General features: G+C 39.3%; 1 protein-coding gene across 11 annotated transcripts in view; it reads left to right on the top strand.

Moving 5' to 3' along the window:
- The window catches only part of kirrel3b (kirre like nephrin family adhesion molecule 3b), a 164,773-nt gene that overhangs the window by 134,908 nt on the left and 13,136 nt on the right, over nucleotides 1–16,729 (top strand). For all 11 annotated transcript variants that reach the window (XM_041995107.1, XM_041995103.1, XM_041995102.1 and 8 more), the window contains 4 exons: nucleotides 8,783–8,931; nucleotides 9,037–9,164; nucleotides 9,626–9,752; nucleotides 16,610–16,710. In XM_041995107.1, the coding sequence (XP_041851041.1) occupies nucleotides 8,783–8,931; nucleotides 9,037–9,164; nucleotides 9,626–9,752; nucleotides 16,610–16,710 (505 nt within the window). The remainder of the gene's footprint in view (nucleotides 1–8,782; nucleotides 8,932–9,036; nucleotides 9,165–9,625; nucleotides 9,753–16,609; nucleotides 16,711–16,729) is intronic.

Raw genomic sequence — 16,729 nt, 5'->3', positions numbered from 1 at the left:
GGCACGTGTTTCCGTCAGCACTCAGGGAGACCACACACTGTGGGAGGGGAAGTAAATGGGTTGGAACATCTTTATTACTGTTTATAATAAGAGGAGGAGGGAGAGCTTGCAAACATCACAAGCACTCAACCAGCAACTGATGAAGACACAGAAGGTTTCCTCAGATCCACACGACAACCCACCAGAGAGAAAAGAAAGAATAACAAACAAAGAAAAATCAGGTCCCTCATCTACAGACATAACCAAAAACAGACAGTAAAAAAAGACTTCTAAACAGAATACAGTTAAATATGGCATAACTTAAATATTTTGAGCATGATTTTCATTCTTGCAAGGTTTGAAAAACAGGAATAATTAGATCTTCATAAAATACATTTGTTTTGTCTTTCAGTTATTATTTGGCAGAATTTCTGATGCCAAAAGTGTTTAATTATTTTAAACTCTTGGGGTTGTGCCCCCTTTCTAACTTTAAAAATGCACTTTGTAAGTTTACAACCTTTAAACTAGATGCTTGATACTCATTTTGATGAAACAGTGACATTTGTTATGCACATTTCTGGAGCTGTCATTGCCCTGAAGCATCATGGAGTTGAGACAGTGCACGTCACTTTTTTTTTTTTTTTCCCTGCTTAGGGCATCATGTGACACTTGGGTTTTGCTTAATTGCATGTTGTCACACACTAGCAACTAGATATCAACACAGTGATATCTAGTTTTGAACACACACTGGCTCTCTTTTGCTCCAAATTATTGGAGGGAAGGTGAAGAAAGAGAGAAAAAGAGCAAGAGATAAGACAAGAGTCAAAAGAGTTGCATCTGGAAAGAGTTTAGAGAAGAGGCTGGATGCAAGATGGAAGCTGGATTTGTGGAGGCACTTAAGTGCGAAACTCTGCCAAATTTCAATAATGCTGCTTTAAAATGAAACATAACCAAAATAAAACACTAACCTTGCCAAAAGAATAGAAGAGAATGTAAACCAATAATATTGGGTCTGTAGCATTAACACATTTATGAGTAGTTAATAGTTTATATTATTAAATAAATCACTGACACGCTCGTAGGGTTCTTTGACTTTGGAATCATACAAGGAAACCACACACAACATCCAGCTAAAACAATATGATATATTTATTCTACAAACTACATAAAATATTAACATCTAAAGCATAGGTGGAAAATACATAAACATGGTGTTCATCCAAAGTTTGTATTGTAAAGAAGCGTAAAAGTGCAGGAAAATGAGGAAGGAATTAATTAAACTGTGGGGTTAATTAATTAATGTTCAAGGGAATGAAGAAAGGATTTCTGAACCCGACCAAACTAAATTTGATGGGCTGTTTAAGAGGAAGGCCTAGATTAATTACTGATAACGGAAGGCTGATTCACTATCTCTGTGATATCAATCATGTGTATTGCGACTTAGGAGAGGGGATTTGTCCTCGTCAGAGGGCTCTGTTACGTCTGGTTCTGTTGGACTGTTCCTGAATCCAAAGGAAGTGAAGTTAGGTGGATGAAATCCTACAACGCTGCCTGATTTTGTGTAAGTTTGTCCATAACTCTTTACTCAGTATGTCGGGTCTGCAGTGGTTTCTCCCTCTCTTTACGTCTCACTCAGAGATGCAGCTTCAAGACTGATGTCACAAGGAAAGGAAAAATACTGACATGTACAAAAATGTCTTTAGTTGCAACGACTGAAAAAAGAAAGGAACTCTAGTGAGTTGTTCTGGTTACAAAAATAGCTGTTAACTATTAATAAGTTTGTGGCGAGTGGAAACTCCGTTATGGTGGAGTGCAGGCTTGTTGGTAAAATAATAAACATAAAAAACAGAGGCTAAACTTGGTGGAAAAGCATAATGAAAACATAACGAAGACAGCTTTCCTACAATCCATTTCTCTGATGTGCTCCTTCTCTCTACCTCTACTCTTTCATAATTCTGCTCTCTGAGGTCTGTGTGTGTTTGAACTGGCGGGACAGAGCTGGCAGGAGGTGTGGCTTACTGTCTTCAGCCAATGGCAGCAGACAGTTCTGCAGCTTTGGCTGAAGATCAAACATGGCTTAGATTCCAATTTGAAAATCAGCATTTCGCTAAATTTCACAAGTGCTTCTGTTTCTTCACACCCTTGTCTTGGAATATCAGATGTAGACATTTGTGAAGACGCCTGTAAATTTTATGCTGTTTAAACCATTAGTAGTGATGCACATATAGAGGCATCAATCAATTATTAAAGCAGGATGAAATAAAATTAACAATGACTGATTATAAACGAAGCTAAGTAAGATATAAAAAAACAGAAATGTGTTAAAAAAATACATAAACATAAAGGGGTTTGACAACAAAGTAAGATGTCTGTCATTTCTTATATCTAATTAAAAACCTTTACCAATGTAAGTTTGGGGAAAAATCATCTAATTTTCTAATCTCATCTTAAAACTTCATGAGTTCATCAGCTAACTTTTAAAAGAATTTAAAACATCCTTTTCGGCATTTTCTCTGGAATGATAGTTGAAGAGAAGAAGATAGTTGTAAGAAGATAGGGACAAGAATGCATTTCTCCCACGTTGCCTCAAACCTGCCACGTTCAAACCAATAACTTAGTGGCAGAAAAAGATTGTTCTCTTTGAGGAAGAACTAATGGTCACCTGTTTAAAATCCAACTGTGACATTTATTGATCAGTGAAATTCCAAAGCATGGTTTTTTAGGTTTGTTTCTTTTCTTTCTGGGCCATTTGTCTCACCAGAATTCACTACAATCTTTAAGTAACACTGGCAGGGATGTTGTTAGTGCCCCGATGGTTAAGTAAAATGCAAACAAAAGTCCAAGTGGATAAAAACAACCTCTGCTGGCATTTTAGACAATGGATTTTTCTGGATTCTTATGTTACTGTATGTGTATTATTATTTTTTTTTTTTCTATTTTCTAATAAGATGTAGATCTTATTTCATTTTCTTGAGAGATCAGCTGGCTGAGGTGCTGACGGACATCTTCAACACCTCACTATCACTGGCATCCGTTCCCACCTGTCTAAAGACTGCAACCATTGTCCCCGTCCCAAAGTGTCCCACAGTGACAGGCCTGAATGACTACCGACCCATAGCCCTGACCCCGGTAGTCATGAAGTGCTTTGAGAGGCTGGTTATGGCCCACATCAAAGACTCCATCAACGTCACAGTGGACCCACATCAGTATGCATACAGAAAGAACCGCTCCACTGATGACGCCATCTCATCAGTGGTCCACACAACCCTCACCCACCTGGAGAGCAGAAACTCATACGCCCGCCTGCTCTTCCTGGACTTCTCCTCTGCCTTCAACACCATCATCCCACAGACACTGGTCCAGAAGCTCTCCACCCTTGGTCTGAGTAACACACTGGGGAACTGGGTCCTGGACTTTCTGACCAACAGACCTCAGACTGTCAGGATCCATAACTCCACCTCCTCCTCCATCACCCTCAGCACCGGCTCTCCTCAGGGCTGTGTGCTGAGCCCCCTCCTGTTCACTCTGCTGACATATGACTGCTCGGCGAGACATCCCAGCTGTCATATAGTGAAGTTTGCAGATGATACAGCGGTTGTGGGACGCATCAACAACAACGATGAGTCGGAATACAGAGAGGAGGTGGAACACCTGGTGCAGTGGTGCAGAGAAAACAACCTCTGCATCAATGTGAAGAAGACCAAGGAGATGGTGGTGGACTTCAGGAAGGATAAGCGCCCTACTCCTCCCCTGCACATCGGAGGAGTAGCTGTGGAGGTGGTCTCCAGCTACAGGTACCTGGGTGTGCACATAACCAAGGACCTCACCTGGAACACCAACACTTCCCAGCTGGTCAGGAAAGCACACCAGCGCCTCTACTTCCTTAGGAAGCTGCGGCGAGCCGGACTAGGGAGCGCTGTCCTGAGGAGCTTCTACCGCTGCGCGGTGGAGAGCGTCCTCTGCACCTGCATCACCGTGTGGCATGGCAACTGCACCGCCGCTGAGAGGAGGGCTCTGCAGAGGGTGGTAAAGGCTGCACAGAGGATTATGGGGAGCAGCCTTCCCACCACCTCAGACCTCTACACAGCACGATGCAGGGGGAGGGCCCTCCGCATCATGAAGGACTCCACCCATCCAGCACATGGACTTTTCCAACCCCTCCCCTCAGGCAGGCGGCTGAGATGCATAAGGAGCAAGACCACCAGGTTCAGGAACAGCTTCTTCCCCGAAGCTGTCAGACTGCTGAACTCTTGCCATGCCTTGTAGACTCCTCCCCACCCTACCCCACCCTTCCCCACCTCTGAACACCAGCCCAAACCCTGCTGCCCTGCCCCCATCCCCATCCTAAACTGAATCCACCCCCCCCACTCCGACAAACAGACCTGCACTGCAAACACTTTACCCCCCCCAGGGGAGTTCCTGTCCACATGTTTACATGTTTACCTGCTGTCCATATAAGTGCAATATCACTAATATTAATATCAGAAGTGTTATACTTTGGACTACCACTACCTCATGCACATACATACTTGCACATATGTATCTAGGCTGCACATGCAAACTGGGCTCTTTAGTGTTTACTGTTATTTTTATTTTTATTTTATTTAAAATTGTGCTGTTTATATTCTATTGTATTTAGCTTATATTCTATTTATATTTAGCCTATATTTCTATTTTTTTTCTTTTTTTTTCTCTTCATGTCTTATTTTATTTCACTTATTGCCCTCCTTCTTATGGCTCAAACCGGGACCTCAGTTCTAATTTCGTACCATAAACATGTAAATGTGAGCTGGTATGACAATAAAGTTCCTTGAATCCTTGAATCCTTGAAAATAACTTGATAATTTAGGTCCAAGCAGAAATCACTGGATTATATTACTAAACCTGCATACTTATTTTATATCCAACTGAGAGAATTCATCACTTTAAATATGCATGGAAGGTTGAATAGAGCCACACTGTGCTGTGCTTAACCATGCTGATAATAACTGTAGGGCCTGATTTAGTGTTGAGTCTTGAAGCTGATGGCGCAGATACCTGCCTAATTTAATTGTTACTCTTTTATTGCCTTAATCACATTTAGCAAATACAAAACTCTCCCCCTCTTCCATGTCACTTTCATCCTCTGTTTCCATTAACAGCAGACCTTTTATCTTTCTAACAGTGTTAGCTTACACACTCATGACCATGCATGTGTGCACACCATGGTCTCCCACACACAGTCATATCAAAAGGTATACTATCTTTCTATTTTATGGTTTTATGTAACAGGATATTCATTTTTTTTAGATCCTCTGGTATATAACATGCCCTAATCCTGTAACCCTGTACCTGTTTTATGGCTTCCACTCAAAAATGACATAGAATGACAATGAAAAGAGTGTATCTCTGCAAACACAAGGTCTATAGATACTTTTGGAGTAAAAACATAGGGAACAATTCTGAGATTTTTTTTAAAGATATGTATCATTACATGTCTTGGTGAAGAATAAGTAAGGATGGCACATAGCACAAATTCAAAAAGTTTCAGTCTCACTGAAACAAACAAACAAAAAAAACCTTAAAGTATTAATATGAAAATGCAGCTGAAGCTTTAAACCTCTATCAAATAATATTACAGCATATTAACATTATTTCTGCCAGGGCCATCGATAAAGTAAAACAGAATAGAATTAGAGAGGTTTTACTACAGACAGTGAGCTCTCTAAAATGGCCATTTTGATGTAGTTTTGCTCCATCAGTCCCCCAACAGGGTAACATCTTTGAAAGGTTAAAATGGGACAAATAACTTATTTAACAGAAAGTAAGCCAAAATGCAGAAGCAGTTTGTGGAAAACTACAAATGACAAAAACAAGAGCAATAACTTGAAGAAACACTTTACTGTATGACAATAGCATTCTCTAAAATTGTTTTAAAGGACTTTGTGACTGGACTATTGCAACACATTTATTTTATTTTTCAGCCATTCTGTTAGACTAGCTTGTATGTTGAGGATCATAATCCTGCAGCACAATTTCAGCTAACATTTTGCAGGTGTACACAGATATTCTTATACTGCATTTGGTTCAAGCATACTTTGGTAAACAGATGACTTTATGGTTGACTACAAAGTCCTACGGCTGCAAAACAAGCCCCAATCATTACCCTTCTACCACCATTCTTAACAGTTTGTGTGAGGTATTTTTGCTGATATGCTTTGTTTGGTTTTCACCAAACAATATATATATATATATGTGTGTGTGTGTGTGTGTGTGTGTGTGTGTGTGTGTGTGTGTGTGTGTGTGTGTGTTTGTTTTTTTTTGTTTTTTTTTTATCAGATTTTACTGTCACAGACATTTAAACTTTAACATGCTAAGTGAGGCCTGTTGAGTCTATGATCTCAGTTGTCTGAGTCTTGGCTTTCTTTGAGCATTGCACAGTCTGACCTTGGGGTAAACTTGCTGGAATGACCATTCCTGGGAAGATTGCCAAATGCGTTCTGTATTCCAATTGGAAATCATTTTTCTCACTGTACAATTATGGACTTTAAGTAGTTTGAATATTGCTTAATAACCTTTTACGAGAATGATGGGCAGCAACAACTGCTGTCCAAGTTCACCACTCTACCACAATTTCTGCTTTTAATATAAATGCTCACATTTATTGATAATTCAAGTGCATATGGTTGGCAGTACATGCCGCTACATTACCGACTTATTTCTTGTTCTGCATTTAGTTTTTGTTAAATAAACCATGTCACAGTGTAATATGTTATGTATTGTTACCAATCAAGGACCAAATGATGTCCTTATATGTGTAAAACTTTGCAAGTGTACTTGAAAGATGGTCTACAAATATTCACATGACTACACACTACATACACAGTTGGACAGACAGGCTTCACATCCTCTATCTGAATCAAATCCCTGAATAGGCTATGGCAGCCTAGAATGAGTCAGCTATTGAATAAGCTTGCTTTGGCCCTTCCACCGTCCCAAAGGGACTGCAGGTGTTTGTGTTACCCTGGGCCAACTATGTTTAGAAATGAGTTTTGGACAAGGCCCAGCACACCAGCAGATCTCTCTTGCTCCCTGAGGACGACAGCATTCTGTCTCTGCTCCTGCTAACACTGTCAAGGGCTCTCAAACCTGGCAGCTGCAACCTCCACTCGGGAGAAGCCGGCAGCCCAAACATCTGTGCTTACCTCATTATGACTCCTGCTGTGTGAGCTGATAAAGTGTAGGTGGAAACAGTGATATACTCTTATGATGTCATTGTCATCACTATCACATTGGTCTTGATTATAGCAGCCACAACCTGTTTATGAGGCATATGCATCACCAGAAGGAATCTTAGTCTCAATATTAATATTGTCAGTATATTTCAGCATCCATTTTCTTTTTATATCTAATAAAGATTTTGAGTTAGAATTTCCTTTTGATCCTTCCAAGGGCAAGAATGATCTCTGAAACACACCAGCATTCCAACCCCTACCCTCCTCACATCACTAATTTGTAGCCAACATTGTCCTGATCAACACCATCATTCTCATCTTATTCATTATTATTGTCTTCATCACAAGTATCATTAATAACTTGTTCACCTTACCCTGCAACACAAATGTTCATATTCAAAAACATCAGTAGTCATCAATAGTAATAATCTCACGGTCACCACATAGCACATGTTGCCGCTGCGTATTTATGTATATATTTTGAATACAGTTTTAATTCAAATAATTAAACTTTAGAGGAATTAAATGTGATATTCTGGCCCCAAGCTATCCAGTGTACAAGCACTAGTCAGTCAGATATTTGGGCAGATGGGCCTGAGACGTCCATCTGTACTGATTTAAACATTTTTGGAAACACAGGTGTTGCAGAACTCCCCTTGTCATACAAAAAAACTAATTCTGAAAAGATTTACTGCTTAGGATAAATGAGCATGAAAAAAATCCCATGAAGCCCAATTAGAATTCTGCTTCACTTCACTTACTGATTGAATGAGGTAATCTGTTCTCATTTAAATCATAGCATTTCAGTCAAGCATGCGGCCAGCTTAGTCATGGAAAACAAATGAGTTCTCTGTCCCATGAAAACTCTTCTTAGTACTGGCAGAGATAGAAAATTGAGACAGCCACCAGCTCTGTTGTCATTGTTTTCATTTGCCACATCAGCATGAAGCCACGTGTCTATTGTGAAGGTTGTTTTTCAGTGTGCATGATTCATTGTATGTCCCACAGCACTGTCTACATTTTCCAGAGACCCAACACATTCACAGATACCTTTGCTTCATTTTTATAAATGGGCCTTGTCTGTCGCAGCAGCAGAGAGCCATCCACTCTGTGCAGAGTGAGATGCAGCTGCCCGCGACATCATGAAAGTCTCACCTAAACACGTGCGGTGTGCCACCGAAGCTATCAGTCACAAACACAAACAGATGTTTTTTTATGTGATCCCAAGTCAATTTATTAATGTCAGCTGTTGTGTTTAATACAGTATGTGTCGAGCAATGTCTTCAAAGCTGGAGGAGCTACCTATTTGTCATTCTGTGATTTGTTTTTCTTAGCTGGCACTCTGTGCTGCACTCTGTGTCTGGCGTAATGAGGAACGTGCTGTCTGCTCCGAGTTGCCAGAGAGCTTGTCACAGCACGGAAGGCTGCCACAAAAATACGCTGAAGCCAGCATAGAAAACCTGATTTACTCACACAAAAGAACACTTTTGACACAAGGGTGTACGGAAACTTGCCTTAATGATATTTGATCCTTTTCCTTCATTTTTTTCTTTCTTTCTTTTGTTGCTTTATTCCACTCTTTATACCAGGTGGGCCAAAGGAGGAAGCATAATTAAGGAGGTCTCGGGAGACACATATGAAGTTATTGTGGACCACTCCTTCTTTACGGAGCCTGTTTCCTGCGAGGTTACCAACGCTCTTGGAAGCACCAACATCAGCCGCAACGTTGATGTTTACTGTGCGTGGTTCTCTAAGTAATCTTTTAGATTTCCTCTCTAAACTCCAAAGCCTGATGTTTAGTTATGGATGTTTTATAGCCAGTTTTTCTTGTTTCATTCAATAGTTGGTCCTCGCATGGCTGCAGAACCTCAGTCCTTGCAGGTTGACCTTGGCTCTGATGCCGTCTTTAACTGTGCCTGGACAGGAAATCCATCTCTCACCATAGTGTGGATGAAAAGGGGTTCTGGAGTGGTGAGTATACACTGTTGACTTAATCTGACTTAGTTTGTTTTATGTAGCATATAGTCATCTGTGCAAATAGTATAGCTGCTACAATTCCAAAACTTCCATGGCCTATACAGAGTACTTTTGGATCTGTTCCATACTATTGCTATGTGGCCTTAAATGTCCATTAAACCTCAGATTTTTCTTCCAACCTCTTGGTGACCTGCTCTCATATGAGATCTATTGCTTTGATCGACAAATTCAGACTCATTCCACCTTTTCCTTTGTCAACATCAAAGGCCAAAACCTTTCTCTACTGAGCTCAGACCCTAAATTGGATTTTAATAATTGAGAAGAGGTGCCCTTTAAGGTATTAAGTTGTCTATGTACTGCCTTGGTTTTCCCATAGCATTGCCTTTCTGCCATCACAAATGCAAAGGTTCTTTTGCAGTCACCACATTTGATCATCTGTGACGTCTTTGCCACAGGTTCTTAGCAACGAGAACCTCCTGACACTGAAGTCTGTGAGACAAGAGGATGCTGGGAAGTATGTGTGTCGTGCTGTGGTCCCACGTGTTGGTGCAGGAGAAAAGGAGGTCTCTCTCACTGTCAATGGTAAGTTGTGTCTCGTAAATATGTCATTCACACAAACGGGTCCTGATGCAACCACAAAGGAATCAAATGTATAACACATGAAAGTGTGAATCTTGAGGTCTGGGGTCAGCAACAGTGAAGAAGAAAGCAATTTGTAGTCTCCTTCTTCTGGAGTTTACAGAAGCTTTTCCACATGATATCTTGCTCCATTTTTCCTGCTTTTTTATGTGTCATTTTCTTGTAGACATGCTTAATTTTACCAGGCAGGCATTATAAGAAAACACAAAACAACATGCACAGCAGAGGAATAAAGTACAAAAGCATGCAAACGCACAAATGACTCTTCCTAACAAAGGTAATGTGATAAAACACAGTCTTTTCATCAGCAGCCATTATTGTGAAGCCTTTACATATAAAAAGAAATAGAATAAATATAAGCTAGTGTTTCCAGGATATGGTTGTGTATTTCATAAACAGGTGAAATGTGCTTAAATGATAATTAGATTCTGCATGAGTCACAGGGAAGCTGCCTTTTCTGAGGCACTGGCTGACTAATGAATACCAGCCTTGGTGGGAGACCTGGCAACTCTCAAACAAATGACTTCATTATCAGTGCTTGATATGCATGGGGCATGCTTCACTGTGGCAGAGGTTCTTAGTTTGAGATTTGCATGTTTGTTATTTTCATCGTGTCCATCTGAACAAAACCCCTACCAAACTAAAAAAAAAAAAATAGTAATAATAAAAATGAAATAAAACAAAGGGACAGCAGCAGAAAAGGTTGGGTAAATGCTCATCACCGCACATTTTGAAAGCTAACAAAGAGGTTGCCTGTGAGCAACACTTGGGCTGATTTGGGGATGAAGATACATCAACTACCAAACAGTGTTTAAAGATCTTTTCAAAATCCAGACACTGATTTTGCATATCAGAGAGAACGGGATACCAGAATTCCCTCCAGCTAAAGATGAGAACCACGACTTTCTATGAACTGAAAGGAGCCCCCTCATTCTCAGCCAGGAATTAAGTTGAAATCCAAGGATAAGATGAAGATTCGTGGCTGCTTATATTGTCTCCCAATTCTTTGTTCACAACCTAGACTTGCATCGTCTTTTATTTGTACACAGAATACATTGGATCCAGTGTGCTAGTTCATTGTGATGCATCTCTTTTCTGCTCATAGAGATTATGTTGTTTTGGAAAATTCTGTCGAGAGAGAAAGATGATAGACTATCTTAATAAAGATTACAACACGACTCAGAGCAGGAAGCATGTTTATTTCTACAGACGTTATACAAGTGAGTTTGCAAATCCTTTCAAGCTTATTTATTATTATTTCTTCCATTCTTTCTTTTTTTGCATCTTCTACCTCTATGCATGAATTACCAATTGACATTCAACGCATCCCCCTTTTCACCCCTATAAATAATCGAAGCTCATCTTTTTCTTTTTTTTCTCCAAACCACACGAGGAGTCAATTCTTAACCAGACCTTCAGGCAAATCAGATTGTCAAATATGTGAATGTGCAAATGCTGCGGTTGAAGTGGTGGTGTGTTGGAAGCGCTCTCTCTCTCTCTCTCTCTCTCTCTCTCTCTCTCTCTCTCCCGAGGTTCATTGATTGTCCTTTGCCACAACTTCAGCAGCCCCTTCCCTCTCATCACCCTTTAAGCCCAACATCATTGAGATGCACTCAATTGATTGTAGCTGTGAATTACTGAGATAACAGATGAGTGAAGTTATTTATTTATTTATTTTTAAGGAGTGCCACCAACATACAGTAACAGCTCAAGCAAGGCGGTGCACATTCAGAGAGTTCGTGATGCGACGGCGCCTGCTGCACGTTTGAGTCTTTCTGTGCTATTTGTTTCCCCTGCAGTTCTCTCCCTCTTCCTTAAAGCCATCATTTAAATTACATGTGTTTATAATTTGTCATCCCCTCTGTCTATCTCCCTGAGTCGCTTTGTGTCAGTGGCTCCCACTGTGGCATACCACACAGACATGAGGATTTTTCTTTCCCTGGGGAAGAATGTAATTTAATTATAATCAAACAGCTAGCAGGGGAGACAGTTTGTGTTTAAGTCACTAATGGTTACATATTACTTACTGTAGTCAAACATTTCTTTTAGAACAGAAAGCTTCTTAGTATTTCATAGAAAGTTGTCAATAGGATACTAATGTGTCTTTGCATGAGATTATTCGTATAGCATATAATGACGTTTTTTTTTTTACATCCTGCTGAAACTGGAATAAAAAGGTTATCTGGTGTGATTTAAAAAGGATTTCACTTTTTAACTTAAAGAGTATTTAGTTAGGCTTTAAATAATGTATCGATGTGTAGGAGCGGAGTTTCAGTTCAGTTCTGTTTGTGTGTCTCTATGGGTAAAGGAGTATGTATAATGACACACATACAGTACTTGGGCAGCCTAAGGAGAGAAAACCCATTATTACAAGAATGGAGAGGGAGGGCCAGAGAACTCCCCCAGTGTCCCACTGAGCAGTGGGTTGTTATAGATCTCTTTTATTCTGTCGTTTTTAGACTGTCTTTATGTAGCTGGTTAATTAGCATTCCAGTCATTTTTTTTAACCGGCAGTGACACCATATGAGATATAATAGTGTGATTTAATGAAGGAGAAAACTGCATTTAAGATGCAGCACATTTTATCTGACCAACTACATTTAAGCATATAGTGAGATATGATCTGCAAAACTTTCTGCAAGACTTTCAACTCACATTTTCCATTATGTGATGCTCCCACATGCAAGGTCCCTGCTCAGCTCACACACTGTTTTTAAGATGTGCAAAATAGCTTTTTTTTTTCTTTTGCTGTGTTTAAAAAGAAACTACCTGGATAATTATTTTAAATGTTTTGGCTAGAGTGGCAGTAAATAGGCTCATAAGACTACTGGCTTTAAAGTACTGAATGAATTGTGTACTTTTCTAAATCCTTTTCACACTAACAAAGCAAAATACAATTGTTGCAACTAGAAATTTATTAGCAGTGATTGCAATATTGCACTAAAAACTCAAACATCAGTGTTCCTTTAGCTTTTTACCACATAAAATGCAACCATATTTGGCAGCTTGTACAGGAAAGTTAACCATTTTGAAGAAAATATTTGAGCTGGGGATTTTTGTGTTGAAAGCTGATTGGACAAATCACAGATCTTGTGCTAGTTTCCACTGCAGCAAAGGTGATCATTTAAACACTTTGAGCTCTGTGCCGTTTTCATCTCAAATACCACAAGGTCTATTTAAACATATTTAGAGTTACAGTATAAGGAACATGCATGAGAGATGTTAGGATGACTATATGTGTTAATGGTGAAGAATAAATAAAGATGGCACGTAGTCATTGAGGTTTCAGGACTGCTTAGATAATAAGAAAAAAAAACAATAACAACAAAAAAAGAGAGTTTAGAGTTTCTAAAGTGGCCATTGTTGTAGTAGCTGTTCTAAAAGTCCTGCATTTGCAGTTAAGAAATGACCACCTGCTAACAAACTAGTCCAACAGAGTAAAACGGGGCTTTTGTGTATTTCTATAATTGGATCTTTGACTACATATTGAAACAATCATTATAAATTTGTCAGTGTTCTGATTCCTGACATATTATGAATTAATCTAAGACTACTAATCACTTAAAGACTCCTGCTTTTTATTTACAATAAAATGGATGCTTGTGTGCATAATGCAAATAAAAAGCTCTCCACAGTCGCATCATTATCATCTCTTGAGGCTGAGCCAGATATTTTTTATGATGTTTTGTGTTGATGCGAACAGTGCAGAGATCCTGTTTGTAAATACCGATTGTTGCTTCAGTTTTGCTGTAAGCATCACGCTTGGCTAGAAAATGAAATGATGAGTATTTGTGGCCCATGGCAGTGATACTGAGTTATTACTGTGAATGTGTTTCACTGTGTGAATTGAAAGCAAATACAGATCATGGTGCATGCAGGGAACAAAAATAAAAAAAAAAGAAAAAAAGAAAAACTGGAGATAGAGAGAGAAAAAAATATAGCCTGTTGTAAAAATGAATTCAGCCAAAGCAGGTTAATGTGGCGAGGCTGTCAGAGTATTCAGGGCAGTAAAATTTGTATTTCTACTGTAGTTAAACATGGTTATCAAGCCAATCAGGGAAGGAGGTGTGACTGAGCTACAGTCTCTCGAATTTGCTGCTGTTAATGTGATTCAATGTGGTTGAAATATAAGCTTTAAAAACAAAGATGACTTCCCACAGCAACTGATTGGAAATAATAGCTTAATACTAATATACTTTTTACCTCCCATGTACATACAGCTGTAGTACTAATCTAATGTGCATTATATTCATTATATCAGTTTCATTGTAATTTCAACACACTGACAGCAACTAAAACCTGGCAGCTTCAGCATATTACAGACAAAAGACATTGTGTCCCTAAGTAACCAAATCAGATCTTTTACTTTTGTTTTAGTGGCCCTGTCACTGTTTGTGCTCCCTATTTTCACACATACTAAAGAAAAAAAAAAAGAATAGCACACAAATCCAAAGAGCTGTATTGAGGTAGAGTGGAAATGTCAAACTGCTGTTCAAAGCAAATGCCTCAGTTTAGGAAGGAAATGTAAGCTCTAGCATTTTGACTCCCACATTGCTATTGTGTAATCAGATTGCAATGTCCACTCCAGAGTTAACACCTCCTCAAATGAATGAGTGAAACATTGTACCCAACATTTTGATTACCTCCCCTGCTGCCTTGCATTGATGTTGTAGTGCCACCCACCACCCTGCTCCTAATGTGTTTGTGCTCTGATCACACACTGCAAATAGCAAACACTTACTCTTGCTCACACTAGCATGCAAATACGCACGCACACTTTCATCCCATGCTGAGCCAGCGAGATAAAGCTATCTAATTATATTCCTAATTTGCTGTTGTGATCCATAGAATAGATCCTCCCTAACAACTACAGCCAGACTTTTTACAGCCTGCAGGCAACTGATCTTGCTGCATGCCAACATTTGGAGCTAATGCTAACAACATACATATATTCATGATCAGGAGATAATACATGCAGATGTCACATGCAAAAGCCCTTACATGGACCACAGCATACACTTAGTGGTAATACAACTACTGCGTGCTGATAAACCAGGGAAACAAGGTGAATACCTTTAGGTACATGCATCTTAAAATGGTTGGAAGCATTCAGTGTGGGGCAGTAGCAGCCTTCCAGCCTCTTCCCGTAGCATACCAAGACACCATCTGGCAAAGTCTCATTAAAATGCTAATTCATTTTAATAAGAGACAGGTAATAAACTGCAATTATGTATCGTCAGAGAGATGACAGAGAGCAGGGGTTTGGGGAAGTCGGCTGGGATGTGAGTTTTCTCACTAATCAAGAAACTGCCTCTCTTACACCCACTTTTCTCTTTCTACGTCCAACCCATGCCCTTAACCTTAACAACAACACGTATCATTTGATTTGAACTGTTTTTAAAAGCCTTTTATTGCCGTCTCTTTTTTTTTAACCATATAAATCATAGATAATAGAAACTTGTTTTTGTAGAAGCTTCTTGGTAATAACCCAGCTTTTTAACGTAAGGAAAAAGAGTTCTGACGTAATTACATTTTTTAAATTTAGTTATGTCCACTATATTACTAGAGGGCTCAAAATAAGATTCAGCCAAGAAAATACATACACAAATAAGATAAAAACAATATTGAATCACTTTGGTCTCTGTGTCTGTAATGCGAACAAAGTCAAGGCTGCTGATTTTGATCTTTGCAGACGTGCCTGATAATGTCAGCCAGATTGGGTTGCTGCTTTTTGAAGATATCCAAATTTGAAATGTCAGAGTGATGGTAAGAAAAGCCAATCAAGAATAGGAAAAAAAAAAGCAAAGAAGATATCAAGGATATAAACATTAGACAAGACAAACAAAAATAGCTTACTTCTCCATAAAAATCCCACATTTATTTTACGATTTTCCTTCAGTGAGCCCTTCAGGACCAAAGAGTAAATAGACGTGAATGACAGAATTGGGTTATGTGTGACATCTTGTCTTCATATTAGTGCTGTCACCTGGTGTGAGCAGCCTCCAGACCAGATGGCGAACAGATCAGTCGTTTAGGCTGAGCTGCCTGTCAGGTGAGATTTTGTAGCCTGACCAGGGTTTAACACTCTGGCTTTAAGTGCAAATAGATTGAGCAAGCCTTCTTTAAATGGTTTGTTATACCAGTAAAGTCCTTTAATTCAATCAGGTCTTTCTTTGGGAGAATCAAAAAATGTACGTATGCACAATAAAATATGAAAAATAAAAAAAATATATCTGCTAAAAAAATAAATAAATAATACAGTTATTAAATTTTAACAAGATTTTTGGGGGATTTTAATTTAGTTTGTTTTATTTATGTGTAACTACAGTTTTCCATGTTTAATGACTGACCCATTGGTTAAGGGGTCAACTCTCCTGCAAGCAAATTGATTGCGGTGACACGCTGCGACAAGTGGGTTATCTCTCCACTCTGGCATTTTCTCCTTCCATCTGTGCCGTCTTGATTACGCTCCAGAGAACAACATTTATCTCAGTGGGAGAAATCAAGTGAGCCATAAATCAACAATTTCTTGAGCCAGAATGAGGTCTAGGTTGCCACTTACGTCCTTTGTTCAGTCCTGGTGTGTCTGTGGCAAAATCGTACTCATGTTCATATCTGACTACAATGCAATCTTCCCCAGGAGTCCCAAATTAGCGAGCACTTCAGCCGTTACTGCTCGGAGCAGAAGACATTCGGTGTATAATGCAACAACAGCAATTCAATTGAGCAGAATTGTCATGTGACCTGAATGTGAAAATGAGTGTAAATATTCATGTTTCAATTTTGGTGAACTTTTTTAGGGCCACCTACTATATCCAGTACGCAGACTCAGCAGGCTCTGCACGGAGAAAAGGGACAAATCAAGTGCTTCATTCGAAGTACACCACCACCAGACCGCATTGTGAGTATATTTGGGGAAT

This window comes from Melanotaenia boesemani, chromosome 9 (genome assembly GCF_017639745.1).
Source record: "Melanotaenia boesemani isolate fMelBoe1 chromosome 9, fMelBoe1.pri, whole genome shotgun sequence".
In the NCBI taxonomy this organism is placed as follows: Eukaryota; Metazoa; Chordata; class Actinopteri; order Atheriniformes; family Melanotaeniidae; genus Melanotaenia; species Melanotaenia boesemani.
Note: the sequence above shows the minus strand (reverse complement) of the source record. Positions and strands in the feature narration are given on the sequence as shown.